This window comes from Xiphophorus hellerii, chromosome 22 (assembly GCF_003331165.1).
Source record: "Xiphophorus hellerii strain 12219 chromosome 22, Xiphophorus_hellerii-4.1, whole genome shotgun sequence".
Classification (NCBI taxonomy): Eukaryota; Metazoa; Chordata; class Actinopteri; order Cyprinodontiformes; family Poeciliidae; genus Xiphophorus; species Xiphophorus hellerii.
The window spans coordinates 5,510,733-5,537,934 of NC_045693.1; the positions used below are offsets into that span (position 1 = coordinate 5,510,733).

Here is a 27,202-nt window from a genome sequence, read left to right on the forward strand (position 1 = left end):
TAATCCAGGCATTATGCTTTATATTACTAAATATTAACACGTTACAACTGAAAGAATTATTATTGGTAATATGATTTATATAAGATATACAAGGTAAAATTCTTTTTAATTTACAATGTTTTGCATCATCACTAAATAAATGACTGGTGAAAAAGTCATGAAACATATTGAGTATGACTATTTCAAAGCAGTTTTAGACACCTGGAGCAAAAAAAAAAAAAATTATTACCAATATCTACAGATATAACTTGAGGTATTTATTAATTTTGGACGCGATTTCTATGCTTTAAAGGCGGGATAAACTGCATCCGAATCTGACTATTCTTATGTAAATATCTGAAATGTTACTTTCTACTGATTTACTTTTATTGATAATAACTATCAATGACAGAAAGGATTAATTTCTTGTGAATAAAGCTTTAAGACCTACATGAGTTTAAAAAATAATTTGTTTTAAAATGAATGATGTCTGAGATTTATTCGCATCAGGGTTTCATGGTCCATGTATGTTTTCATAAGTGGCTGTAGTTGTTATAAACAAATATATAATGACAATAATAACTACAAATAAGCAAAGAACAAGTTTGATCAACATTTTAATATATGTTTAAATGTTTAAAACAAAAAAAATTTGTCTCAAAATGTATCAGTGACTTAAATTAGTTTTTTTTAAATGTTTAGAGTAACAATAAAAAAATCACAGGATAACAGAGATGAGTTATAATCCATTTTTTACGCATCCTAATTCTGCTGCCGTTGTTACCTATACCTGAAGGAGGCGCTGTTTGTTCTGTACACCTTAAAGATGACCACAAATATTTTCACATAAAAACACAAATATGAACTAGAACCCTTAAAATGAATATATATGCCCCATTTTTATAATTTAGACAAGATTGCGTATATGAAGAATTGCTGCTTTAATTAATTGCATGCAAGCCTGATGTCCTGGTGGACAGTGACGTCACGAGGGGCAGCGCCAGAAAATTAGACTTTTTTTGTTCCACTTTGCCTTTGTTTTTATGAAAAGATGTCACATTTTTATTTGTGCTCTAGACGAGATTGCATCTTAGTTTCATATTTTGTATTTAAAATTACAAATCAAATGACCATAAGTTTTCTTTTTAATTATTATTACAATTATCTAATGAGAATCCCAAATTAACAAAGCGTGCAGAGACCTCTAATTATGCATCTTCATATGTCAACATTAATTACATAACATTATCTGTCTTATTTTGAAACAGGTGGCTAGAGATTTCGAAAAGATTGCGTTTGTGATTTTTAAAAAATATATAAGTATTTAATAAGCAGCAATAACTTACGAGAAGATAAGTGCAGGGAAATATTGACAAAGGAGGAAAGAGGGGGGAATGGTTTTCAGGCTCTTCACTGATCGCCGCAAAAACAAGTGCAGTCAACAACAAATATTATATTTCCGACGGTACATGAACACAGCATTAGGGTAAAACGTATCAACGGCGGTTCCGTGTCCGCCAATCAGAATGCAGTATCACTCAGCGGTATCCAATCAGAATGGAGCGCCTGCAGCTGACTGTGATGTTATCAGTGAGTCCCGCTTCCCTTCTAGCAGAGAGAGAGTCAATTTATGGGATGAAAAGGAGACTCTTTAATGGTTCCCATCAAAACCACTAAAAACATCATCGAACCGGCTGACTTTGGCGAGGATTCCTGCGGCGGACTGCGACCTAAACAAACACGGAGAGACACTTTGAGGGGGGGTTTCATCCGGGTCTGAACTTCCCAGGAGAGAAGAAGTTTTTCCCGACTCTTCCTTCCTTCGACATTCAGGATACTTTGGGAGGAAAAGCGACAAATGCGCGTTTTTTTAAATTAATAGTAATTAAAAAAAAAATCTTTAAGTCGTTTATTTCCACTGAAGTGAGTTCGGTGGTTCATGTTTACAAATGTTAGCGGTCGGGCAGATGGACGCTAACCGGCAGAGTGCGTTCGTTCTGGGCAGCACCCCGCTGGCGGCGCTGCACAACATGACCGAGATGAAGACGTCGCTGTTCCCGTACGCGCTGCAGCAGAGCCCGGCGGGCTTCAAGGCGCCCTCGCTGTCCAACCTCAGCTCGCACATCTCCGGGGGAACCCCGCATGGAATAAGCGACATTCTGGGGAGACCCATCACCACCGCCGGGCAGCTGCTGTCCGGCTTCCCGCGGATAAACGGGCTGGCGGCGACCACAGCGGCCGGGATGTACTTCAGCCCCGCGGTGTCCCGGTACCCGAAGCCGCTGGCCGAGCTGCCCGGCAGGGCGCCCATCTTCTGGCCCGGGGTGATGCAGGGGGCCCCGTGGAGGGACCCGCGGGTTCCGTGTCCAAGTAAGCATCCTTCATTAAATGGCTTTCTTAAAATTATTTATTTTATTTGCGTGCCTGGATGTTTGCTTATTAGTTGTTATTTCAGTAAATGTAGTTTTTCTGGAGCTATTGTGGTTTAATTTGTATATATTAGATTTTCTGTCTTACCCTGAAATATCTTATAATATTTAATTTTTTTTCATCATTGAGTAAATTAGTTTTTATTTTGAATTATCGACTATTTTGTGTCTAAAATATTGTAGCGTTTATACACATTTTACTACACAACCTTAGAAAGCTCTAGATCACCCAAATTATTATAACATTTAATTTGTCGGCTTTATGCAGGTATTATTGCAGTTACCCGCACAAACTAGAACAAGTTGATTTTTTTATTTTATTTGTGCAAAACGCTTTACAATAAAAGTCTTAAAAACGGAGAACAGGAATAGGCGAAAGCAGTGCAACATGCAATTAAATCTATTATGTTTTTGCAGCATATTAACTGTAAAACTGTCAAACTAAAGGTGGTCTATTTTAACTACTAATTGAAATACAGTGCAGGTGATTTAAAATAACACGTTTTAAAAGATAATGTTTTAATTTTAAATAGATAGTTTTATATATTTATTCATTTCCATTGATGGGTTTTTAAGTTCCTCTGATGACTTTTTGTTGAGTTTTTCACTCTAACAAAGCAGACAGGGATGTAGCTTAAATCACAATTATTAAAAAAAAAAATGCATATATGTATTTTAATTAATAGATATATTGCAATACAATCTGGAAAATATTTTTGTTGACAGCACAAATTAAAGGAGTTTTCTGAATTTATTTCCCCCTCCATGTTTCTGTCTTGTGCTCTGCAGCTCAGGCTAACCTCATGGTGGACAAAGACGGCAAGAAGAAACACTCCAGGCCGACGTTTTCCGGACAGCAGATTTTTGCTCTGGAGAAAACCTTCGAGCAGACCAAATACCTGGCTGGACCCGAGCGAGCCCGGCTGGCCTACTCCCTAGGAATGACCGAGAGTCAAGTAAAGGTAAACAGAATTACGTCTTTTTAAAAATGAATTAAAATTCACAGCCACTGTAACAGATAATAGGTAAATATTTGCTTCATTTATTAGATTTTTTTTTCTGCCCTGTGCCTCAGGTTTGGTTCCAGAACCGGAGGACCAAGTGGAGGAAGAGGCACGCCGCGGAGATGGCCTCAGCCAAGAAGAAGCACGACTCTGAGACGGAGAAGATGAAGGAGAGCTCGGACAACGAGGAAGACGACGAGTACAACAAGCCGCTGGACCCCAACTCCGACGACGAGAAAATCACGAGACTGTTGAAGAAGCACAAGGCCACCACCAACCTGGCGCTGATCAGCCCCTGCAGTAACAGCTCGGACACCTTGTGATGGACAGAGCAGCGGGGTCCGGCGCCGGAGACCCGTCCCACTCAGTTCCCACCTGATATAGCAACCTGCGCCTGATGGGAAGCGCAATTTATTATTTTTTTTGTTTCATTTTGCTCGGGCAGAGAAAATGCCAGAGAGAGGGGCTTCATCTTCACTGGACACGAGGCGCTCCAGAACTCCTCGTACGAGCTGAACTTGAAGGAAAAAAAAAAACTGAGGCCAAGTTTCTGTCGGTGCAGAGGACAGTAAAACTGAGGAATAAACTTGCCAAGTGGGAGTTTTAACTGCAGCGGCAAATTTAAACACAATATTAAATCTGGATCGGCGAGACTCACTCATTTATTCAACAATAATAACCCAAAGTTCCAGGGTACTTCAGGACTTTTTGTTTTTTTTTATTATTATTAGAGATGCACCAATCAGACTTTTCCTGGTCAATACAGGAATAAAATGCATAAAAAAAGAGAAAATTGATATTCAACTTTTTTTGTTAGTTTTCAATCCAATGTAAAATAGAAATATCATCCTTATTCATGCATCAAAGCATTTTCCCCAACTAGAAATGCACCAATCAACAGTCCAGGAATCGGAATTAGCCGATTTTTCATTGATTGTCTCTGATTCAGTGATTTGCTAAATGCATTAAAACTAAGAATTGCTACTTTTTGTTGTTGGCACATTAACACATCAACCAACAACTTGCACTTTGATGCACTTTTTTCAGTTTAATATATATCAAATTTAGGGCTAGAGATGTATACTTTATTGCATAAACAGGGATTATTTTGTTAAAAATTCCTTTTAAAAAATTGGTATTGACCAGGAAAAGTCTCAACAATAATCTAAATTCTTCCAATTCAATTTCTCATTTCTGTTGCTTTAAAGTAACTTTTTTTCTGCAGTACCCATCTGTTGTCAGCTGTTTTTCATGTTTTTTTCGCCACACTGCCTCCGTGCTGATCCGGATCGCAGACGCATGGTGTAAACGGGCCTGTGAGGTTCTGAAGCTCACTTTAACCAGGGTAAATCTGCTGTGCTAAAAAAGCTAAAGTTATTATGCCTTTTGTTTTTGGGAGTGTAGGGGGGTTGTCTGCTTGGGATGAGTGAAGTGAGACTGTATATATTTTATACTGGTTATGTTGGTTCAAACTTCATGTCTCTCTCCCTTCCTTAGCTATTTGACCCGCTGTTTACGTTTTTAATCCGTTTTCTCAACCTTTTATTCAACTCTTCACGCAGAGAAGTGCAGGCAGAAAATACTTGCTGTAAATAATCACTGTAAAAAGACGGAAACAAACCATTTCTTTTAACATCTTCCCTTTGTTTTCATTCAGAAGAGTTTGAGTTTTACCTCATTATGGAGCGGGCCATAAAACTGCAGCATCTTTAATTATGTTGATCTAAAAAAAAAAGTATTATTGCTTCCAGGAAGAATATAGGAAGGAAAAACAAGACTTTGTATTATGAATAAATTATTTAACAAGCTTTTTGTTATGTTTTATTTTTTTGTGTGAGTGGGCTTTATATATAGAAAATGGAACAAAATATTAGTTATGGAAAAAAATTCACATTTTTAGAAATAGCTAACATATTATGATTATTCTATATATTCTAATTTAAGGAAGAAAACTAGCATTTGGTGGTTCACAGTAAATGTAAGGTGGTGCTGCTGGACGGAAGAGCGCCCTCTGTGGAAGATACCTGCTACTGCAGCTGACCTCATAAATTTGAGGCCTCATCAGGCCAATCAGGAATTAATTTATTTTTCTTAATTTTGGTTATAAACCTGCCATCAACAAAAATATTTTAAAATTTATTTCAAATATTAGACTAATAATAAAAAATTTTTAATACTTTTAAAAATGTCTACAATTTTTTTTTTCAAAGTATCTTTATAAAGATATAAATGTGTTCTTCATGATTTGTTTATTTATACACCTATTCACAATTTTGTCTACATGCATCTCTACAATTTCTATAGAAAGTTCATTGGTAAAACTAACTTGGAGACAATGAAGTAATAAAACATCTAATTAATATGTAGTTATTCTAATCTCTCATGCAAAACCTAAAATACAATAAAGTGAGTCTCTTCTGAATAAAGAAACACGATTAAAGAGACAAAACACGAGTTGAGCTCTAATGGTTTTTATTGCTTAAGAACTGCATCACCTACAATAGAGGCCAGGCCTTCCAGAAGGGGCTAGAATAAAATCTCTTTTATAAGATGGAGTGAAGAAAAAAACAACTGTGGCTTAAACTCCTACAGAATACTCAGAATGACCAGCAGGAACAAAAACAAGCTTCTTTTTTGCCTACAAACCAACACAAACAAAAGACATTAACTCTCCGGCAGGCACAAAAAAAAAGAAAAGAAAAAACATTTAAAAACTCCACTTGCTGTGATTCATCAAGATGAAACAAATAAAGAAATCACAAAGAATCGGTCTGACGGCTTCAAACAGTCCGAAACCTGTAGTGTGGTGAATGAAAGCGATAAAAGGAAAAAATAAAAACGCTGCCGTCTCCGGTTGCCCCCTTTAATGCTCGTCCTGGGGGCTCCACACAGCAAAAGCAGAAAATCTCCCTGCTTTCTTCTTCTTCTGGGTTTAGAGTCTTACATTTGGAAATAAACACCTTTACAGATGATATTTCTCAACTCTTACACACTTTATGTCTGTGTAGGATACTTGGCACCACAATGCAGTAACAAAAACAAAAACAAAAACAGTTTACATCTTAAAGGGACACCCAAGCCTACCTAAAATATCACATTCAGAACCATAATATTATAGAAATAAGTTAGAGTAGGAATAATAATGACATAATGTGAGGGTGCTATTTATATCAAACATTATCTTATATATATTTTATATATATATACATACATATACATATATATATATAAAATATACTTGAATGGTCTATGGCACTGCTTAAAACATTCTTGGATAGGCAATAAATCACAGAAGAGTTTTTCTTCCTGAACTTATCCGAGCGTTCCCGCTCGCTCGGTGTCTGCGCACGCTGCAGCACAAACGTTTTGGTGCGAACCATAAATTATCTCTTTTAAAAAGTACAGCATATAAAATGAAAAAGTCCACTGATGTGTCAGGCAACAGGATGAAAAGTATATAGTTTCATATAGTTTCATAATAAACTAAGATCAGAAGTCCTACTTATTCCAACAGGGACGGTGAAGTTTGGTCAGAGAACTGCACTAAAACCATCCAAGGCTCTATATTATACTGTCAAATGTACAAATAAACCTAACAATATGGATATACAACATTTTTTGCATTGCACATTTTTCTTATCTTTTCTGTTTTTTTTTTTGTTTAACACCTTACATATTGTTTGAAAAGTAGCTTCTATACATTTAGGCATACCTAAAAATGGCCAGTAAACTGTCTAAAAGCATGTAGTATGACTGATTGGGATTAGAGTTTTGGAAATGAGGCTGTGGCATGGAAAAAAAGGGTGGCTTATTCATCGCCCTGATTGTCTTTTTTTCCCTCCTTCTTCTTCTGGGGAATAGGGTTGCATGGCAACGGTGAGGTCAGCAATGTGCGTCTGTCGCACGGAGCCGGGGCCCTCCTCGGGTGTTCGTCCGCATCTCGACAAGTGTTTTATGGAGAGAAAACGGCACGGATGAGCCGTCCGGAAAACTCAGCGCCGCTGAAAATAAAAGAAGCTTGTCTGGGATCTTCGGGGTGTGCTTGTGCAAACTGGGTGTGCAGGCGTGTGTGTGGGTGTGCGTGGGTGTGTATGCATGTGTTTTTCAGGCTCTTCATGGAATATGTTCTACCTCCCTTTGGCAAGAATTCCCTGTGGGAGAGGAGAAAAAAAGGAAGATAAAACATTTACACTTAAATTTTAAAAAGTATTTGCTGCAGAAACACAAAATCGTATCAAGTATTTTTGGCTCAGTTTCTAGTGCGAATATCTTAGTGCACCTGAAATAAGACAAAACTAACTTAGAAGTAGCTTTTCAGTAAGATATCGGAGGTAGTTTAAGTAAAAAATCCTTAATATTATTAAGGAATTATTAATGTAAATCAAGCTCCAGTATTTTCATGACAGTTACTTGTAAGTTAGTTCTGTTTTGATCCAACTGTACTAAGACAGTTTCACTAGAAACTAGACCAAAATACTTCGATTTTGTGTTTTTGCAGAGTTAGGATGCTTTTCAAAAGTATTCATGACTTTTGCACATTTTGCAACATCACAACCACAAACTCCAGTGAATTTTTTTTCTCCATAATTTTCAAGTCCCACCATAGGCTTCATTAGATTTATGTCTGAACTTTGACTAGGCCATTCTAACACTTCAATAGACTTTGATTTATTTATTTTTCATTTTTAGGGTCGCTGTCCTGCTCTAGTCTCAAGTTTTCTACTGGTTTTTGTATTTAACTCCATCACTGCAAAAACACAAAATCCTACCAAAGATTTTTGTCTTCCTAGTGCAAATATCTTGGAGTACTTGAAATAAAACAAGACTAACTAAAAAGTAACTTTTTAGCAAGATAAATAAGTTTCTTTCAAGTAAAACATTCTCAAATATAGATAAAAATACAAGTTATTCTTATGGCAAAATATTTTTCCTGTTTAAAGTGAAAAAAAATCTACCAGTGGAACTAGTACTTTTTTGTTTATATTAAATAATTATAGACTTAAAACAAACTTATCTATCTTGCTGAAAAGTTACTTCAAAGTTATTTGTCTCATTTTAAGTGTACTAAGACATTTGCTTTAGAAATTAGACAAATATTTTTGACAAGATTTTGTGTTTTTGCAGTTATTGATCACAAACTTCAAAATACTTCTGTTTGTGATAGTGAGGTGAAAAAATGGGAAAAGGTCCAAGTAGTATGAATACTTTTGCACTATTTGACCTACAGGACATTCGCTCACGGGTTAGAATAAAAAAAATTAAAGTCTAGCTTGTAAGAAAGCATCTTAAAATGGTCGAGGCATTTTAAGTTCTCAACAGTTGAAGTTTTATCTCTGGATAAAAACTCTTCAGACAGGAAACGTTTGCTCTTACAAGTACTTTGGTGTGAGATAATGGCAGAGAAAACATAAGCCAATCAAAGCAAACAGTTGCAACAATGGGGAAGAATGTTAATAAAGAAACGAAAAATGATATTTACCACGAAATCACAGCACCACACAACATCTGCAGGTACATGCATAAGGATTACCTTTCCCCGCTGGTAATCGGAAGGACAAGAAGACGGGCTGGTGGGGGGGGAAGGAGACAAACCACAGTCAGGACAAAGAAACCGGAGAGTTGTTGCTCTGTGGGAAGAGGACTCGCTGCTGCCCTCTGACCTCTGAGCACCTTTAACATGCAGGTTAAACTCACACAGCAGCACCGCACATTTTTGGGCCTGAGTGTCAACTACACTGGACACTTCTTAAACAGAGGCAGCCAAGATTTTAGCACTGATGTGTGATTTAGAGGCTGCTGCAGTTCTTTTTTTTTTTAGTGTCCAGGGTGCCTTTGCATAAGAACAGATTTAACTTAAGGCACCTCTGTCCACATTTAAAGTGTTTCTGTACTCTGTCATGCAATATTTCTCCAAACTCCTAAGACTGTGAGAAAATATGTTGTCCACAGAATGATCCCCACAGGTTTTCAATCAGATTTAGTTCTGGCCTTTGACTAGGCCACTGCAAATCTAAAGGTGCATTCACACCAGCCCTGTTTAATCCGCTTTAATCCAACTCTACTTCGTTTGTCCAGAAAGTTCATTTGGGGAGGCGTGAATGCAAAATTGAACTCTTATGTGGACGAAAAAAGGCAACAATGGTCCATCTAAAAACATAGATTTCTGTTCTGATGAATTGAACTCTTCCGAAAGCAGGAAGTGGACTAAAGCGCAGGGCATTCTGGGTAAATGCATCCAAAACAAACACGCTAGTCTAGTGCTAGCGGGAGAAATGGCTAACGACAAGAGACAAAAGAGAAATCCTACAACTGCTAAAATCTGACGCTATTCCATATTTGATTACAATTTGCACAGGAGGAAGTTATGCTTCTTCTTCAGAGGTTTTCATGTTGTTTAATTCAGTGGATCTTGGTGCAGCGCCATCACAGGCGAGGAGGGGAAAAACTTTTTCAATCAGTTTGGTTCATTTAAGACAGTAATTGTGAAAGCAAACTGCACTAACTGAAAATGTAACAAATGTTGCAACTTTACTTCCCAATCAAGCCGAATCTACTGGACTATCAGATGGGCAAACAACCTAAATTTTCTCTCGCTGAATTATTATTTTTGTTGGGTTAAGTGCATGTTTGGACTCAATGTGATGATGAAAAATAAAATCCCTCTACAGACACCTCAAGATCAAAACTGACTGGAATTTGGAACTGCTCTACATTAGATCACATTGACAAAAAAATGTCCCTAACATGTTTTGCAATAAAATGCTGATGCAGAGAAATGTATTTGCACTGCAAGTTGTTTTTTTTTTAAATCCACAAGGTCATAAGACATTATTTAACAATACTTTGAAAAGGCGTTTCTCAGAAAGCCTCTTCCACTTCTTGCCAGTTTCAACAACATTTAAAGGGAGATTCATTTACAATAAAAGAGAAAAATGGCTGGAGCCCCTGGTGTTACCTTGTGGTCCCCCATGCAGACATTTGGCCCAATGTTATCATACACTATTGAATTCTCCTCATTTTCCTGCTCTCCCTCCTCTCTCTCATCTTCTGGCTGCAGAGACAGAAAAATAAAACGTATTAGTGCTGCAAAACCAACAGAAACACACACAGACAAACACATTTTGGTTACAGAGGCAACAACGTTTGCAAAGCAGCCAATCCAGGAGTGACATTTATTTTTCTTGGTACTGACTGGCTGGAAGTAATTAACACTGTAGATGTTAGCTTCCCCTGTGTATTAATGGATATTATTTGGTGTTTGAATTATTAAGCAGTTTTAAGCGTTCAAGTGATTTTTTCTATTCATTTGAGTTGTTAGAATATTTGGGGGATTTTTATGAATGTAAACAATACTGAAGTATTTGAAAATAATGAAGTTATAGTTTTTTGAGTTTTTAGTTTTTTTCGGGGAAACAACATAGAGCTACTGGTCAAGAAAAGTATTAACCCTGCCATCATCAGTTGGTATTTAATACCTGGTTTTTGTATAGGGCTAGCTACGATTGTGCGGTAAATTGCATTGGAGAAATACCTTTTCTTTAGTTGCACGATAAAAGCCGACATTGCAAATCCATACTGTTTTGATGTTGAACACATTTAAACTCAATACTTCGTATAAAAAGGTATGTAGACAAAATGTCCTAGAGGCAACAATCAGTTGGACCTACATGTTATATAAAATATCACATGAATGAGTGTGTAATTCTAAAACAAGTCACAAAATAGTTAACTCTGTGAAAACATTACAATTTCTTATTTTAATTTTAGATCTAAATGATTTGAAACCCTTCAGAGAGAAGGAGTAAAGAGCAGAAATAATTCCCAAATTGTGTATTTGCTTCATTCCCACTGCAATCTGAACGCTTTGTGAGAGACAATGTTGTTTCTGGATTCCTCTCCACACACCAAGAGCCTGATGCCTATTCACTCATGAATCTTCAGACTGGAGAATAAATCATAGCGCGTCTGGTTGAACTAAAGAGTTTTTGAACAGCCACACGCACACAGATCCGCAGTCCTGTTTCTGAGGAGGGAGTTTGAGAATGAGCGATAAAGCAAATTCAGAATTAACTTCAGAGCGATCCGGCAGCGGCGCGGGGTCAGCGCGCAGCCCGCCTCCACCTCTCTACCTCTCCAAGCAAGCCGCCACCTCTCTATTCAAGTGACGGGCGTCCCCCCTTCCCCGCAAGCCTGGGATTCATTCATCAAACACACACTTGGTAATTTACAAAGGCAGCATAAAATTGTGGATTTTCGGGCTGCGTAATCTTGAGACAGATAAACAAATTACCCGGGGGCTCCTCTGGCAGGGAGGGAGCGCTCGCTCGGCTACACATTCATTACCGGCGCTCCCGGAGCTGGTGCCGCGCCGCGCAGCCAGCGGGCAACCTTTGGCGTGTTAGGGCTCGGCAAGCAGAAAATAACATGATGGCGAGTTAACCGACCGTGCCATGATAGATGACGCCGCATGCCGGGCTGTTTACGGGCCCATGTCTCAACAATCTGTAACGCTCAGAGCCTGAGAGTGGGCGCTCGGTGAATCATCAGCCAATCTGCGAAAGCACTAAACTGTTCCACTCCGGCCTTGCATTACCAGCAATTAGCCGGCACTTCAGGGCGAGAAAAGCAAACAAGCAGCCAGCTGTGAGGGAGAATCACCTTTAACATAATTCTGATAAATTAAGTTGATAAAGGAGACTGGATGTACCTACAGCGGCAGGGGGAAAGAAAGTACACCCTCTTTATTTCAGGGTTTTACTAATGAGGACATAAGGAAAGCAGTTGCATAATATAATGCCTGATAAGCATCATCATCAGCGTTTCCATTGATTGCAAACTGCAATGGAAACACGTTTTGTACGTCACATGATCAACAATCGAATGTTGATCGAATGTAGTTTTGCTACTGGCGCAAACCACGAAGAAGAGGACAGGAAGTAGTGGACCAAAACATGGGGCAGCATGATTTTAATGACTTATGGTGTCAACAAACTTATTCATATGTGATTTTAATTGTGTTTCTTGTTTAATGGAAACTCCACGATTATGTTTTTATGACATTAGAAGAATATTGACAAAGTTTTGCGCACATAAATCGCAGTTTATGCAATTTGCATTATAATTTTTGCCAACACAATGGCAAGATGGAAAGATAGCAGCAATAGACTTATATTATCAATCCAGGAAGAGCTGCAAGAATTTTTTCAAAGTATTTCAAGTTTATCATTCTCCAGAGAGACAGACTATTCACAACTAGGTCTGTCATAATTTGGCAGTACTATAAATTGATAGTATTGTTTTCTTGAGACCATTTTCAAGTAATGTATTGATAATGGGGTAATAATGCAAGTCCTCCTCCTCAAAGAAGAATAAACTACAAACACCTAACACTGAAAATGGAAGACATTTTAAAAGTCCAAAATAAAACACAACCAAAAACAATAAATAAAACAGAAATAAAAAACATACATACATAAAAAAATGGATTATGATGTGTCTGTAAATGAAATTGCCTTTCAAAAAATATAAATCAGAATGGAAATTATCGAGCTCATTTTAATTTATCATGCGATTAATTGATTAATCACTTATTGCGACAGGCTTATTCATTCAAGTGGAAAGCTGGCAATTCTCCTAGGATTGGAAAACCCAACAAATTCATCCCACCATGCTCTACAAATATTATAAAAACCAACATTATTTATTAAATCAAAATGTGAAAAACAAAAATAAATCCTACATTTCAGCATCTCTGTAGCAGCAATAAATCAGTAAAAGTTTTCTGTTTCAGGATTTCAGACTCACTCACGGTTGTACCTGACTTTACTTCATAGATTTAAGTAATTAAAGTTTGAAGACAGGAAAAAAGAAAAGGATGGAAGAAGGAAAGAAAAAAAACCCCAAAAGATACAAAAAATAAATTTTAAAAGGAGGAGAAAATGAATTGAAAGAAAAAGAAAAAAAGGTGAAAAAAAGAAAACGAAGGAAAATAAAAATAAAATAAAAAACCCCGGAAAAGAATAAAGGAAAAAATTAAAAATGGGGGAAAAAGAAGAGGTTTGCAGATTTCCAGTTTCTGCGCATCTATCTTATGCTCTACAGCATTTCAGTCAGGTACAGGTCTGAACTTTGACTGGACCATTTTTACACGTAGTTTTGTTTCATTTCCAACTGTTCTCCAGTAGATTTGCTGTTTGGCATCGTTGTCATATCATGACTTTGACTTTTGGGTCAAGCTGTAGCTGTCAGGAGTGATTCATGTTAGCCCATTGAACCACTACTCCATCACCATGCTTAACAGTGGATAGCCAGGTTTTGTTTTTTGTAAAGCCTGAGGTTTTGTGTGTTTAGTAAATTTTCTGAGCACCTTTTTCTGTAAACAGAGATTAATTCCAGTTTCTTCTTTGCTTTACATATAATAACTGTTCTGAATAACTTTTTGTACACTTGAAGTTAAACCTAAATTATTTCACAATCGGCAAACACCAGATCAGTTTTATTACGCTGTGATGTCTCATACTGTAGGTGTGTTAAAGTTGCTGTTCTCTCAACCTTTTGTTCCAGAGATCAGCCTTGATGTTTTAGGAAGGCTGCAGATCTCCATTGAAGCTTCAGTCACTGGAGAAGAAAGATCAGGAAGGAATTTCTTCTCATTTGTTGAAGACAAAAGAAAGCCAAACTTCCTGAGCAGCCCCCCCCCGCTGTGGACTGGTACTGTACAACACACTGCTGCACCTCTCCCACACCCACACACACCCACGCATCCCCCCGCCCCCCTACACACACACATTTACAGATGAAAGCCGGGCTTTTCCTGCACAAAAGGAGTCAAATGGCTAAAATACTAAGTCTAAGCAGTCCAAAACGCTCAAGATTTTATGTTTTTTCATTGGGTTCCTGGCTGGTTTGGGTTTAAAGATGCATTTGTCAAGGAGTAAAACCAAATGTGTGTGAATGCTGCTCGGCTGCACGCAGCATCACTCTGTAATCCAACAAACAAATTAAATAGTCAGGAGAGAAACAGAAAGCAGCAGTGGCTGTGGAAGCGTTAGAGGAGCAGAAAGGCGGCAGATTGGCTTCTGTTTGCTATTCTGAGGCAGATCCAAAGTTAAACAGGGGTTCAACTCTCTGAGGAAGACGAGGCTTTATGAAGAAGATGGGGCCCAGCAGAACTCTATAAGTGCTGGGATAAACACTGTTCCTTGGCTCGGAAGGTCAAAAGGACATTCAGGAACAAAGAGAGGAAACGTTTCATTCATTTAACATTTAAATGAAGCTGGGAGAGAACACCTATTACTGCAATGACACTAACGAGCTTTTCAGGGGGTTTTCTCTAACAGCTTTGCAAAAGTAGCCTCAAATAGGACTGAGGGTGTCTGTTGGACTTTGACTGGGACATCTTAACACACCAATATGCCTTGATCAAACCCATTCTGTTATATCTTTGGCTGTATGTTTAGGGTAATTGTCTTGTTGCAGCATCTGGATCAAATGGCAAGATTACTCTGCCGATTTCTGTCCCGATTTCGGTCATACCAGGTGAAATCGGGGGAGGGGAGCGCACCAGGCGAGGCCCCAATAATCTGAAAGTTTTTAAAGACCGAAATACATTAAAGACCTGTTGTCGTTGTGCCAACCTTCCAGACCACTCAGGTCTTCTGGTTCTAGTCTACTCTGCATTTCCAGAACCAGAACCAAACATGGAGAAGCAGCATTCAGTTTTTATGCTACTCTAATCTGAAGCAAATTTCCAGAAAAAACTGCAAAACTGCCAAAACACTGAGTTAATTTAAAGCAAGGCTAAAAACCCACCCCTCTAGAATTGCCTTTGATTCATAAAAACTGGAATATTGATCAATATATTTGATATTTATTTGCTTGATGATGGCATTTGACAGAATCAAATGTCAAATTTTACAAGTTTATTGCTTTTTTCATAAGTGGTTACTATGTTAAGTTTTCATGGTGTTGTTGAAGTGTGCTATACAGATAAATTTGACTTAACGTTTATGACTGTGACATTATAATGACCAAATTCTTTGGATAAATATGAAAAAGCAAAGTTGGTTGAAATTTTTAAAATCAAAGGTCAGTTGCTCACCTTAGCAACCAGGTGTTTAGCAGAAGTTGACATGAGGATCCGGTCACACCAGGCGGGGCATCTGGTGGTGTTATACTGCTTGGCGTGATGGACGTCCTCACTGTACGGATAACTGCAGAGAAACACAAACACAACAATCAGAGCAACAAATGAAAAGGAAAAGCTATTCACTCCTGGTAATGATTTCCTTAGAAGACGCCATTAGACATAACGTGTATTAATCAGAGTTGGAAAAGAGAAATAAATATCATCTGTCATCTCAGAGATAAAGATCACAAGAAAACAGGAGGTCCATTAATATGACCAATCATCTGAGTAATCACTTGAATCAACACACGAGGATGGCTCTATCAAAGCAATCTTTCTCTGCCAAATGTACAGGTTGCATGTGTGTGTGTGTGTCGGCGGCTGAAGTAAAACAGAATGAGTGTGATTTGTGCAGAGCGGGCCAGAGGGAGATTCAGTTGCCCATATGTACAGCGACACCCCAGCACGGTCATCAAAAACAGATTAGGCGCCGCAGCAAATGGCCATGAGCGATTGTGCCTTGGAAACGGCGGGGGAAGAATCGCGTGATTTAAGTGGCGGAGTCGGGCGAGAAGCCATCGAGCTGATGCAGATTTACATTGTTGAGAATTCAATTTGCCCCTCCGGCTCATCAAACTGCTTCGGATTTACACGCCACCAATCCAATTTGTTTGTCTGCGCTCATCAGGATGTAACAGCAGGCTTACATACTGTAATACCAATCCAATTTGCTCCCTCAGTGCCACGCGCGCTAACTGTAGCATAACACCGAGCCACTCTCCTCCGAGGACAATGATACCCTAATGGTAAAATAAACACACACAAACTCTGGGGGTTTTATTCATCACATTTGCCAGGCTTTGATAGCTTAATTGGACATTGTAGTGGAGGATATCATATCTTTCAGTGCGGTTCTTTTTAGTTCTTTCACCACAACAAGAGCTGGGATGTAAACTGATACCAGAATAATCATCTCTGTGGTCATTAGGACTTTCTCTATAACACTCCTCAGTTCTGGAGGATACACTTTACACTGGGCTGTAAAGATCAGCACAATGACAGAAACTGCTATGTAAGATATGAGAAAATATATCTTACCATAAGTTATATATAGTACTTGTCCCTGTATTGAACAGATATGTTTTTATTTGACCACAGTATGTTTTCTGGCCTATTTAATCTAAAATTAAGCTTTGTTTAAATATATAATACTGCAAAAACATAAACCTTACCAAGTATTTTTGGTTTAGTTTGGAAGACATTTTAAATATCCAAAATAAAACACAATAAAAAACAATAAATAAAAAGGAAATAAAAACCACAAACAACTGAAACTATAAATAGAATGGATTATGAAGCCTGTAAAATAAAATTGCCCTTCAAAAATGTCAATAATAAGAATGGAAATGATTGAACTCGTTTTAATTTACCATGCAAATAATTGATAAATTGATTAATTGCTTATTGCGACAGACTTAGAATCAAATACTTGTCATATATACTTGTCATCTGTGTGTAATAAATGTTGACAATACCTACTTTTCAATTCTACTCATGCACCTGCACCTTAAACCAGAAGATGTCTCTGGCTCATACACACACACACCCACGCGCATCCCACCAGGTGTACAAACAGACCTGCTGACTTCTTAAAGGAGTTCCCCGCCTCCAATTAGCATTAATAACATTCAAACCCAGGGGGGAACAGGGGGCTGTGGGAGGCATGGAGGTTTTGACATGCAAATCAAAGGTCTGAAGGAGTGATCCTGGGATAAAAAGAGAGCATGAAGAATAGGATGAGTGAAACAGATAGAGAGCGGGAGGAGAGGGGATAAAGATGGATCAGACAGAAGTGAGGGTGGAAAAGAGCAAAGGCTTCAAAGAGCTTTGAGAGCCGCTTCACTTCAGGGTGGCCTGAATGCTGCCACTTTCTGAGGTGACGGCCTGAGAACAACCCACCACTCAGGGTTGGTCTCTGAGCTTTATTGACTAACAAGACTGGGGTCATTTTGGTGTTAAACAAATAGAGAGAAAATCAAGTTTCCCTCTTCACCTACTTCAAACAATGAACTCCCGCTGGATAACTTCCACCAAACAAAACAGGTTGGTCACTTCTGATGATGGCGAGTTGTAAAGAAAATGATTAAAAACACTCAGCTGTAACCATTAAACTCCCATTCTCTACATTTGCAGGTGTATACTTCCTTTTTCTGCTACCGCACCCTCCATTGAGTCCAACATGAATGCAACAGCAAAGTGATTGATGCGTCCGATAAGGAAACTCACAAACTTATCTTGGAGGGTAAACTGTCGGGTGTGTGGGTTACAGCAAGGCTAATTATTCTAATTATTCAGCTACAGCTGATAACTTCTAGCAGTGTGTGGCTGGGAAGAGACAGCATAGCTAAAACCTCTCAGACACAAATCAAACATGGAAAAATGACTCCAACACCCACGATTATGAATGAAATATTCCCCAGAGTTGTGCATGTAACGCCAGTCACATCAGGTTTAACAATAAGCATATGTTCAAGTGGAGACTGAAAAAGGTCTTTTGATGGATGCCTGTTGTTGAGACTGTACAGTTAATCCATTCTTTTGTGCAGCCGGCCACTCTGCAGATGATACATGTGTGTACGGCCTCCTATCAGGACCCTGCTAGCAGCCATGGAGAGCTCATTCATTCATGCTTGGTTTAGGGTTTAATGTTTGACTTGGCTGCTGGCACATTACTCACATGTGTTGCTGCTGGTGTCAGCTTGTTTGTCTTGCAACAGTAGAAAAAAAAAAACCTGGCAAGGTGAGGACAGCCCCGACCTACGGGGTGAAACCTGGCCTCACCCAGCAACCTGGGAGGCAATATTTATATACAGTGCAAAAGCGTTTATACTACCTGAACTTTTTCACGTTTTGTCCAGATTACAGCCACAAACTTTGATGTTTTTCAGTTTATCTTTTTAGATCTTCTTGCCCCAGATACTGACATTTTGCCCATTCTTTCATGTCTGATTGGACAAAGAGCATCTGGTGAATATTGGATTTCAAATCTGATTATTTTTGCCCATATCTAATTTTTTCACGGCAGTCTGAACGGCTCAATTCTGATCTTTTCACCCCCAAAACCTCCCATATGTGGTACTAAATCAAATTGGTATCCGATAGTTTTGAAAATGTTTGCGGTATGGTTGCCTTTTATTTTTAAAGGGACAGTATAATGTAAAATCAACTTTTTGAAGCTTTACATAATGTTGTAATGCTATTCCCTCACCACTGGAGTATTGCCTTGATTCCTTTAATCTCCCGTGGCAACCATTAGATGTGCAAAATGCCTGGGTGAACTTAGTCCCGCCTTCCAGATGCAGCTTCTCCTCAGAGTCGCAGTTTCCAAGCATCAAAGTTTCTACCTCACTAACTCCTTTAGACTAGCCAACAGCAATTAGCAAACACCTGCTGAAACTGCGCACAACAACCTCTGAGTGCAATACTGGTAAAATCATTGTAAACAGGTTAATAGAGGAGCGATGTTGTGATGACTTTCTGAAGGTGGAGTTTCAGACAGAGCAGGAATTTCTTAAAAGGGACAGAAGCATAATTTCAGGGCGTTAAATTACAAAGAAAAATATCTTTTGAGCCATATTTGAAATATATAGCCATCTTTTATGACAGTAGGCTGCTAAATATTTGAACAGGGTAGGTAAGTATAAGCTTTGGCTTCAACCTATTCCTTTTTTGGTAAATTATGGGTTTGTTAATTAGTATTAGTTTTATTTTCTGTGTTTAATGTTGATAATTTACCAAAATAAAGTGAACTGAACTTAAATATATAATTTTTTTAACAACTGAAGTTAATATAATTACTTGATTGTGATATAAAATAGCACTATGTGCCTGGAAAACACATAATACTGTACTTTGAAGCGCTTTATTAATGAATAAATAAATGAATGAATCGTATCCCTTCATAGGATATTGTTTTAAAACCTAGTGTTTAAATAATCTGAAAAAATAAACAGCTCACTTTCTTGTCACATAAAATCCCAATAAAGTATTTAATTGGGATAAAATGTGTACATAAAAGTTTGTGCTTGCAATGAAACAAAATATGCAAAAGTTAGACAGGCCCTGAGTATACATTGCTCTATTATATCTAACGTAGCTACACCCAGTGCATTTTTATGAAGCTGTCTTTTCTTCTTTTCTTGATTTTAAAGTCCATTTAGTGAAGAGCAGACACTCTTATCTCCAAAGCAAAAGCCTTATATGGTGAAAAAGTGACAGGCCAAACAGTGGACTATTCACTTACTGAGTATTTAATGAGTGCAATATAAACTTGAGGATATAGGTAGGGCAGGAAGCCAAAGATAAGAGTTTTTATATGCGAGTCATGGGCGTTAGCATTGATGGGATTGGCTGGAAGTAGGAATCCGTTGCTTTCAAATGACTCGTAGCCTCTCCACATCTATGTTTGCTTGTGGTTGTCAGGGGAAGCTTGGTAAAACACAACACACACAAAGCTTCAAGAAGATCAGCCAAATGCTATCAATAACGCTGAATGTGTTGTGCTGGGAGGCTCACAGGCACAACGTTGTCACAGAAGAGCGCAAACAGAGTGCAACGCCATTGGTTGCCCTGCAGATTTTCTGGGATTCAGCAATGACAACTTCTGCCTTTAGCTGATCTAAATGAAGACAGGGAGGGACAGATGGCGTCCATTTAAGCCTCTCTGAGCAAGATCGCTTTAAACAAAGCTTTCGTCTCAAGAAGCGTCGTCTCAGGCAAGAGGCGACGATATATGACAGCAGCGAATCTTCCGCTGTAATCGCCACAGTCGCCCCTCATCATCTCCACTGGCTCTCCAGTAGTTAGAATGATGGATGCGCTGCTGCTTGTAAAACAATGTTCCTGTTCAGTAGATCAGGCCGTAACGCCGGGAGCAGCCAACACAAACCACACACACACACACACACACACACAGCGGAGCACTTTTTAACACAATGTTGTGGCTCCACTGTATCGGTGGCGCTCCTTAAACGGAGTCACGTGCCGCTGCTACGGAGCAGCACGGCTGTCAGAGAGCAGAAAACAGGCAGCTTCCTTCATATGTGGGGCAAACAGAAGGGCTGTTCAACTAATGTCTTCACAATCAAATGCTCATACAGAGAGGGTGAGATCATTTCTACAGGCCTTTAGAGGGTAAGGGGCGCAAGGAAGAGGCCTGTTCATAGATAAGGTGTAGAAAACAGCCAGAAACTAGCAGGTATAGCTTCATGTTTCTCTTGACATTAAGCTTCATCACAGCAGTGGAACATTTAGCCTCACACTCTCACTTCCTGAATCTTTGAAAACATGAGAAGCTTTCTATGCATTGAGGACACAAGCGTTTATCAGTTTCACCTCCCGACCTTTAGGTCAGGTTGGGCTCCTCTGCTGCGTCCCATGTCTAGACTTGACAAACAATGAAGCAGCAATAGAGACACCCTGGTCCCACTAAGACCTGTCAACCAGTCTTACTACAGAAGCCTACAGAGATGTTCGGGTTAGGAAAAGAGAATTATTGCAAAATTTTGGAATAACTCCCTGCTTTACTTATACTTTAGGTCAATGTTGCAAATGTCGGCTTGGAACAGATTTAGGTATTTTTCATTTATTTTTCATCTGTTGAAATGAAGCAACTTTCTTACCGAATTCAAAATAAAAACTGTTGTAAAATTAAGAAGTTAATACTATCAAAATTAACACAAAATGAAAAACTAAAATATTACAGTAGCAATACATAATTCAACCCATAACTTACAAGTAATTTTCTCCAACCTACAAATTTTTTTCCAAGAACTTCCGGGTTACTTTCTGTAACTTATCATTTATTTCCAAAAAACGCCCAGGTTACTATTTTGCAACTTACAAGTTATTTTCCAATAATAATAAACAAACCAGAATATTGGTAGTTTCATTTCTATTATTTTCACTTTTCCCAAAATATTTAAACTTGACAGCCCTTTCAGTAGACTTGTGCGATACAGAATATTTTGGTATTGATCCGATAAAGTAAATACAGAACCAGTATCGCTGATACCAATACCAATATCAATGCTTATACTTATACTTATTTAAGTTTAATATATCATCAAACTTTTGAGCTTTAGGTGCTTTTGTAGTTTTTCTTTTATTATTATTTCGTTAAAAATTAGGACAGAATTTAGATAAGGTAAATAAGGTCTTTACAAAATATTTTAACAACATATTAACATGATAAACAATAGAAAAACAATTGTGTGCTCTGTTTTTCAAAGCAAAGTGTAAAAAATATAATTCGAGAGCAAATAATTTTTTTGGTTAGAGTTGATAAAACTACAACACACAAATTAAATACAATTTCAAGAGGGAATCTGAAACTAAAGTATTGATCTTACAAGCCTAGAATCGATCCAATACCAACATCAAGTTGGCATTGATATTATTGATATTTTGGATTGATAATATCCAAAACATTATTGATCAGCCCTTGGTGTTTGTTACCTTACAGAGGAGAACAAGCTTGGGAACTGTTGGTTTATTTCATCTTAGTTTGGATTTTCTGAATTCCAAAGCTTAATTTTCAAATAAAACAAATCAGAGAAGGAAAAAATTAAAGCAGTTGCAATAAATTAGCTACCAAATCATTTGGAGTAATGGATTATGATTAATTCAGGCAGTAAACAACAAATACTAGCAGGTAAACTCAATCAGCTTAAGTTTACTATAATTCAGAGATTACATTTTTTATTCACGAAGAAAGCTGAATATAAGAAATCCTGAGGTTAAACATGGATTCAAACTCAGAGCCTGACTACATGTACCTTTGGGCATCAATACTAGCAATCAGTAAATTATTAATATTCTGATTTAACGTGCTTTAGGTGCCTCCAATTTTGATTTCATACTTAAAATGATTAAAAATCCAACAGAAATCCCTCAGAAATCTATCTGACTTCTTTCTCAGTGTCCCCCCTCTTCCATATCGTCTTCCAGCTCTGAAATCACTCATGATATGGCCACTGATGGAGTTGTGCTGCTGGTCTGATGTCACTCAAAATCTCCCTCAAAGCCCACTCCAGTAACCACGTTACGACTCGAATACATTCTCCCTCCACCCGCTCATCAGCCTCTGCATTTATTTTACTTTTTCTTTCTTTCTTTTTTTTTCAGAAGCTTGGAACCAATTCAATTTTTGCATCGATCTTGTGCAAAAAAAACAGAAGAGAAATCAGATCAGAGGAGTACTAAAAGCTTTCCCTTAAATCAATCAAAATACATGAATACGTTACTGGTACTTTTGTATGTTTTTAGGGGGATATTACCTATGTTATGCCATTAAAATATGAAATAAAAGGTACCATGATCTGCGGTAAAACTTACCATTACTTTTAATAATGGCTGTGCAGCAGTCCATGGCCTCATGGTTGGTTGGCAGTTTCATGTATTACAACTGATAGAGAAACCGTTTCTAAATAAACGATAAGCGTAATAGTTTCATCTTTCCCCCCGAGCGGACATGCGATCCTGTCTGTGTCGCCCTGACGGTGTTGAGGCGCTTCGTCGGCCCGTCGGAACGCCAGCCGACTGGCTCCAGGTCCAACTGTCACGAGGCCCGGTCAAATTCCTCACTCCAGTGCCCAAGTACTCAGATGTGTCACTGCCGACTTTGACAGATGTCTTCTTGAAAGTGGAGGAATATATATTTCGAAATTTAAGGCCTCTGCAAAGATGCAGAGAGAAGGAATTTCCGGCTTTAAAAAAATTGGAAAAATGCATCACCTTTTTGTCATGTTTTCACAACTCAAGGTTCGAGTCAAACAGGTACATCTCAATAAGTCAGAGGACTATCTTAATATTAAAAAATGATTAAACACCAATAAGTATTATAGTATAAGTCAGAGGTGTCCACACGTTTGGTCACATTGGCCAAAATGTGACTTGCGGGCCCAAAAAATTGAATAACAAAAAGAAGGAAAAACAAAACATCATTTTGTTTTACGTACTGAACAATAAACCAAGCTGCAACACTTTAATTACTGTGTTCTTGTTACAAACTGTTTTAACCGTATTGTGTCAACTCTTGTAAATATTTTCTCTCAAGGAGTTTTTTTCTGGTTAAATAAAGACTGAGGATTTTTATGTTGGGAAGGGATACGCAAATTTTTGTAAATCCAAAATGTAAAAAGAGTCTTGCAAATTTGCCTCATTAAAAGACAAAGATTCACTTAGAACATTTTTAAAGGTCTTGACGGAAAATAAAACATTTTTTTTGTCAACCTGAGCAATAAATACAACATTTATTGACAATATTTTGGTCAATTTCTATAAAAATACAGCCAAGTCTAATAAATTCATTAAAAGCTAATCTGGGTCAATCAACGCCTGTTGACATAAGAGAATACTAAAAAGCCTGGATATTGAATACTTCGTGCAATAACAAAGATTTTCTATCGTGAAATTTTAATTCGTTTGAAATAATTTTACCCAGAGTAAAAACAAATAGTGTCAGTCTGCATCACCCACCTGAGGAAGCAGGAGCAAATTTCCATTATTCTTAATTTGCAGCCTGGGCCGCATAAAATCAGTTCAGATGCTGCAAATGGCCCTCAGGCCACATTTTGGACACCCCTGGTATATGTAATAGGTATACTAGAATTGTGCTGGTTGAGCGCAAAGTTGGGCCGTTCAGACTGCCATGAAAAAATTGGACATGACAAAAAAATAGAAAAGAATTGGATTTAGTTGTAATTTGTTGGCTAATTTTTCCTCTTCCTTTTAAACTGTTGTTATGATGCCTGGTATTGTTTTTACATTTAGTAGCAGCTGATTAGCATATCAAAAGCTCAAATAATACCTGAACTCTGACCCCAAATCTCAGAGCAGTTTAAAGCAGGCTTCATGGATGCAGAGCAGAGAGAGAAGGAGGAAGTTCAACCTCTTCCATCGAACGTGTCGGGCAGGGATCGTATCCCCTACATCAGGGGTGTCAAACTCCATTCCTCAAGGGCCGCTGTCCTGCAACTTTTAGATGTGCCTCTGCTGCCACCATAAGCTGAATAGAATAATTAGGTTCCAATTAAGGCTCTGAGAAACTGATCTACAACAAGGAGGGGTAATAAGCCATTTTATTCCAGTGTCCTACATCTTTCTTCCCAGTTTTCTAATCATACAGCCAGAGAAAGAGGAGCAGCAAAAGCAAATGGGATGGATTAACTGTGCTTGCAACAGATGTTGCAGGACATGCTACTGAGAAATATTAAGCTGCTAGCATGTTATACAGCAGCAGCCTTCAGTCAGAGGCCTCATCAGATTTGTTGCAAGACTGACTGCTACCATAGATTCTTCCTGCCCAAAATATATGACAATATTTAATCAGGGAAAAATAAATAATAATGCTTTAATTGAATTGAAGAGAGTATTTTGGGCACAGAAATGCTAACATCTGGGTTAGTCAGCTCCAGACCTTAAAAGCTGGTTTCCTGACCTGAAATAATGCAATAATTCACACAAGAACGTCCTTACAAAATTATTAAAAATATAAAAATATAAATAAGATATATAATAAAAAAGAAACAGACTTTTGAGTGTCCATTAGCTGTAAGCCATAATAAAAAAAAAACAAACTTGAAATACATCTGTGTCTGTTGGAAATGAATCTATATCATTTACAAGTTTCACCATTTTTACCACTTTTCTGTCAGATCCTCAGTTGATTTGTGCAAGGCTATCTCACTGTGATATCCAATCCACAGAGAGAATTACTTTAAAGATTAAATGTTTGTGACTATTATTGATTTATAGATTGGGAGCAAAGTGAGTCGTGTGTGTGCATGCCTGTGTGCAGCGGTGAGGATCCGCTCTGATGGCCGGCATTAAAGAAAAAAAGCGTAATAACCTCACAGATGGCGAGGGGATGGTCCTGAGCAGAGCATGTGATGGTGAGCAATCGGTGAGGCTTGACAGGGGGAAGGGTACCAGAGAGGCAGAAGCGGGTTGTTTAAGTTTAACTAGGCCACCGCTGCCCATTACAAGCCTGACAATGATGTGTTTTGTCGCAGACTAAGAGTTGATCAAATCGGATTTCATACGCCGCTCCCGCTTTTCATCTGTTTGATTCATCATGGCCTCAAGTGTGAGGAAATCATTTGTATTCTTTTGCTGCAGCACGTTCATGCCTCCCTGTGGGGAGATGATTCAGTGTTATATGGAAAGATGCAAGAGTTGGACGGTGTAAAAGGACAATAAATCCACCTGTCACTTATGCAAAGTGATGTAAATGGGGTCCCTGATTAAGACACAGAGTCATTTAAAAAACAGGGACTCGCAGCGCCGCGACTGAGCTGCGCACAAGCAATCTTTAATCGATTCACACACACACGCATTTGGAACGTCCTATGTTTCTAAAGTCCTTCCTCACACACACACACACACACACACAGACAAGTTAAAATCCCCCGCCGCCCCGTGCCTGCCACCAGAGCAGTTTATCAAGTAATTATTGTTTGATTACAGCGTTTCATTATCTGCACTGATTGAGTCACAACCGACGGCAAAGGTCAAGCGCCATTAACGCGACGCTCCCCGAAACATATTTCCGCGCCAGCCGCGTGTTTGCCCTCCCTCTCCTCTGAAAGGGCTAATTGCAAATGCATTTGTTTGAGGAGGAGAAGGACCGCCGGTTCCCGTCTCCACCATGTCCCGCTGAGACGGCATTATCAATGCGGCCCGTGGCACGCACGCCCGAATCCACGCGGGAGCCATTTGGGAACATGTGCAATCATACTGATCCCTATAAACCAAGAAATCAAGAGCTTTTATTGTACCGCCTGGTGAAAAAGTGACAGAGTCTGCTTCTGGCTTTAGAGTGTTCAGAGCATGTAAAGCCTGCTCACTCCAACAAAATACTGCTTTAGGTTTGATTTTTAAGCATTTTGTGCATGTCCAGAATATTAATAAGCTGCTCTGATTTTAAATGAGGAATAGTTCAGATAAACTGAATGTATTCCTATATGATGTGCTTTAAACCATAAAAATGACATTGCAGCGACAGCATTTATTTTCATACTTGGTAAAATAAATTAATCTTTTTGTTTTGCAGTAAAATCATTTCAAGTTGAAAATATTTACTCGGAAGGAAAGGAAAATTTTGGGATTTTTTTGCTGTTTTTACAAAAATCCACTAATATTCACACAAAATGAAAGTAACAGAAACATTTTTCTGTAATTTACACTTTGCATTAAGATGATCAGAGTGTCTAGGACTGTATAATTATTAATGCATAACTGTCTGTAATAAATGTGACATTTTAACTACTCTTCAAAATGAGAAAGACAAGAAAACATGCTATTTTAAATAGGACAGATGTGGTCACGTGTGGAAAAAGATAAAATAAGTGGAGGGTTTTGTTGCATTTTACAGCATAAAATCCTTCAGTGTTCTGGTTTTAATGGTGATGTAAAAAACTGGTTTCAGGCAAACTTTGTATTTAACAATTAACTACTAAGAAAACAGCAAATGTTTTTTTGTTTTTTAGTAAATTATTATTTAGGAATGGCCTAAACTACTCCCTCATGATTTGATGTAAAGTGTGGTAAAGTAATATGGTTACCTGTATAGTTTTCTCTTAAACTAGGGTGTTAAAATATTA

The 27,202-nt window shown here is 38.2% G+C and overlaps 2 protein-coding genes across 3 annotated transcripts in view; one reads left to right on the forward strand and one right to left on the reverse strand.

Annotated features, from left to right (window-relative positions):
• The first annotated feature begins 1,577 nt into the window (after positions 1-1,577).
• Positions 1,578-5,220, forward strand: nkx6.2 (NK6 homeobox 2). Its single transcript, XM_032552963.1, has 3 exons — positions 1,578-2,349; positions 3,198-3,370; positions 3,484-5,220. The coding sequence occupies exons 1-3, from the start codon at positions 1,929-1,931 to the stop codon at positions 3,733-3,735; spliced, it is 846 nt and encodes a 281-aa protein (XP_032408854.1). The 5' UTR covers positions 1,578-1,928; the 3' UTR covers positions 3,736-5,220.
• A 647-nt stretch (positions 5,221-5,867) lies between these two features.
• Positions 5,868-27,202, reverse strand: part of inpp5a (inositol polyphosphate-5-phosphatase A) — a 170,930-nt gene continuing 149,595 nt past the window's right edge. Inside the window, exons 13-16 of one of the 2 annotated variants that reach the window (XM_032552962.1) lie at positions 15,513-15,624; positions 10,368-10,463; positions 8,943-8,979; positions 5,868-7,563 (exon numbers count right to left, since the gene is read on the reverse strand). In XM_032552962.1, coding sequence (XP_032408853.1) covers positions 7,526-7,563; positions 8,943-8,979; positions 10,368-10,463; positions 15,513-15,624 — 283 coding nt within the window. In that variant the 3' untranslated portion in view covers positions 5,868-7,525. Of the gene's footprint in view, positions 7,564-8,891; positions 8,980-10,367; positions 10,464-15,512; positions 15,625-27,202 lie in introns of both variants that reach the window. The other variant, XM_032552961.1, reaches the window with a different exon arrangement.

What these genes read in the sequence shown, in the direction of transcription:
- nkx6.2 (XM_032552963.1), top strand. Translation starts at nt 1,929, where the DNA reads ATGTTAGCGGTCGGGCAGATGGACGCTAACCGGCAGAGTGCGTTCGTT. An exon ending in CCCGCGGGTTCCGTGTCCAA is followed by an intron (nt 2,350 to 3,197) that starts GTAAGCATCCTT and finishes TGTGCTCTGCAG; the next exon opens with CTCAGGCTAACCTCATGGTG. An exon ending in TGACCGAGAGTCAAGTAAAG is followed by an intron (nt 3,371 to 3,483) that starts GTAAACAGAATT and finishes CCTGTGCCTCAG; the next exon opens with GTTTGGTTCCAGAACCGGAG.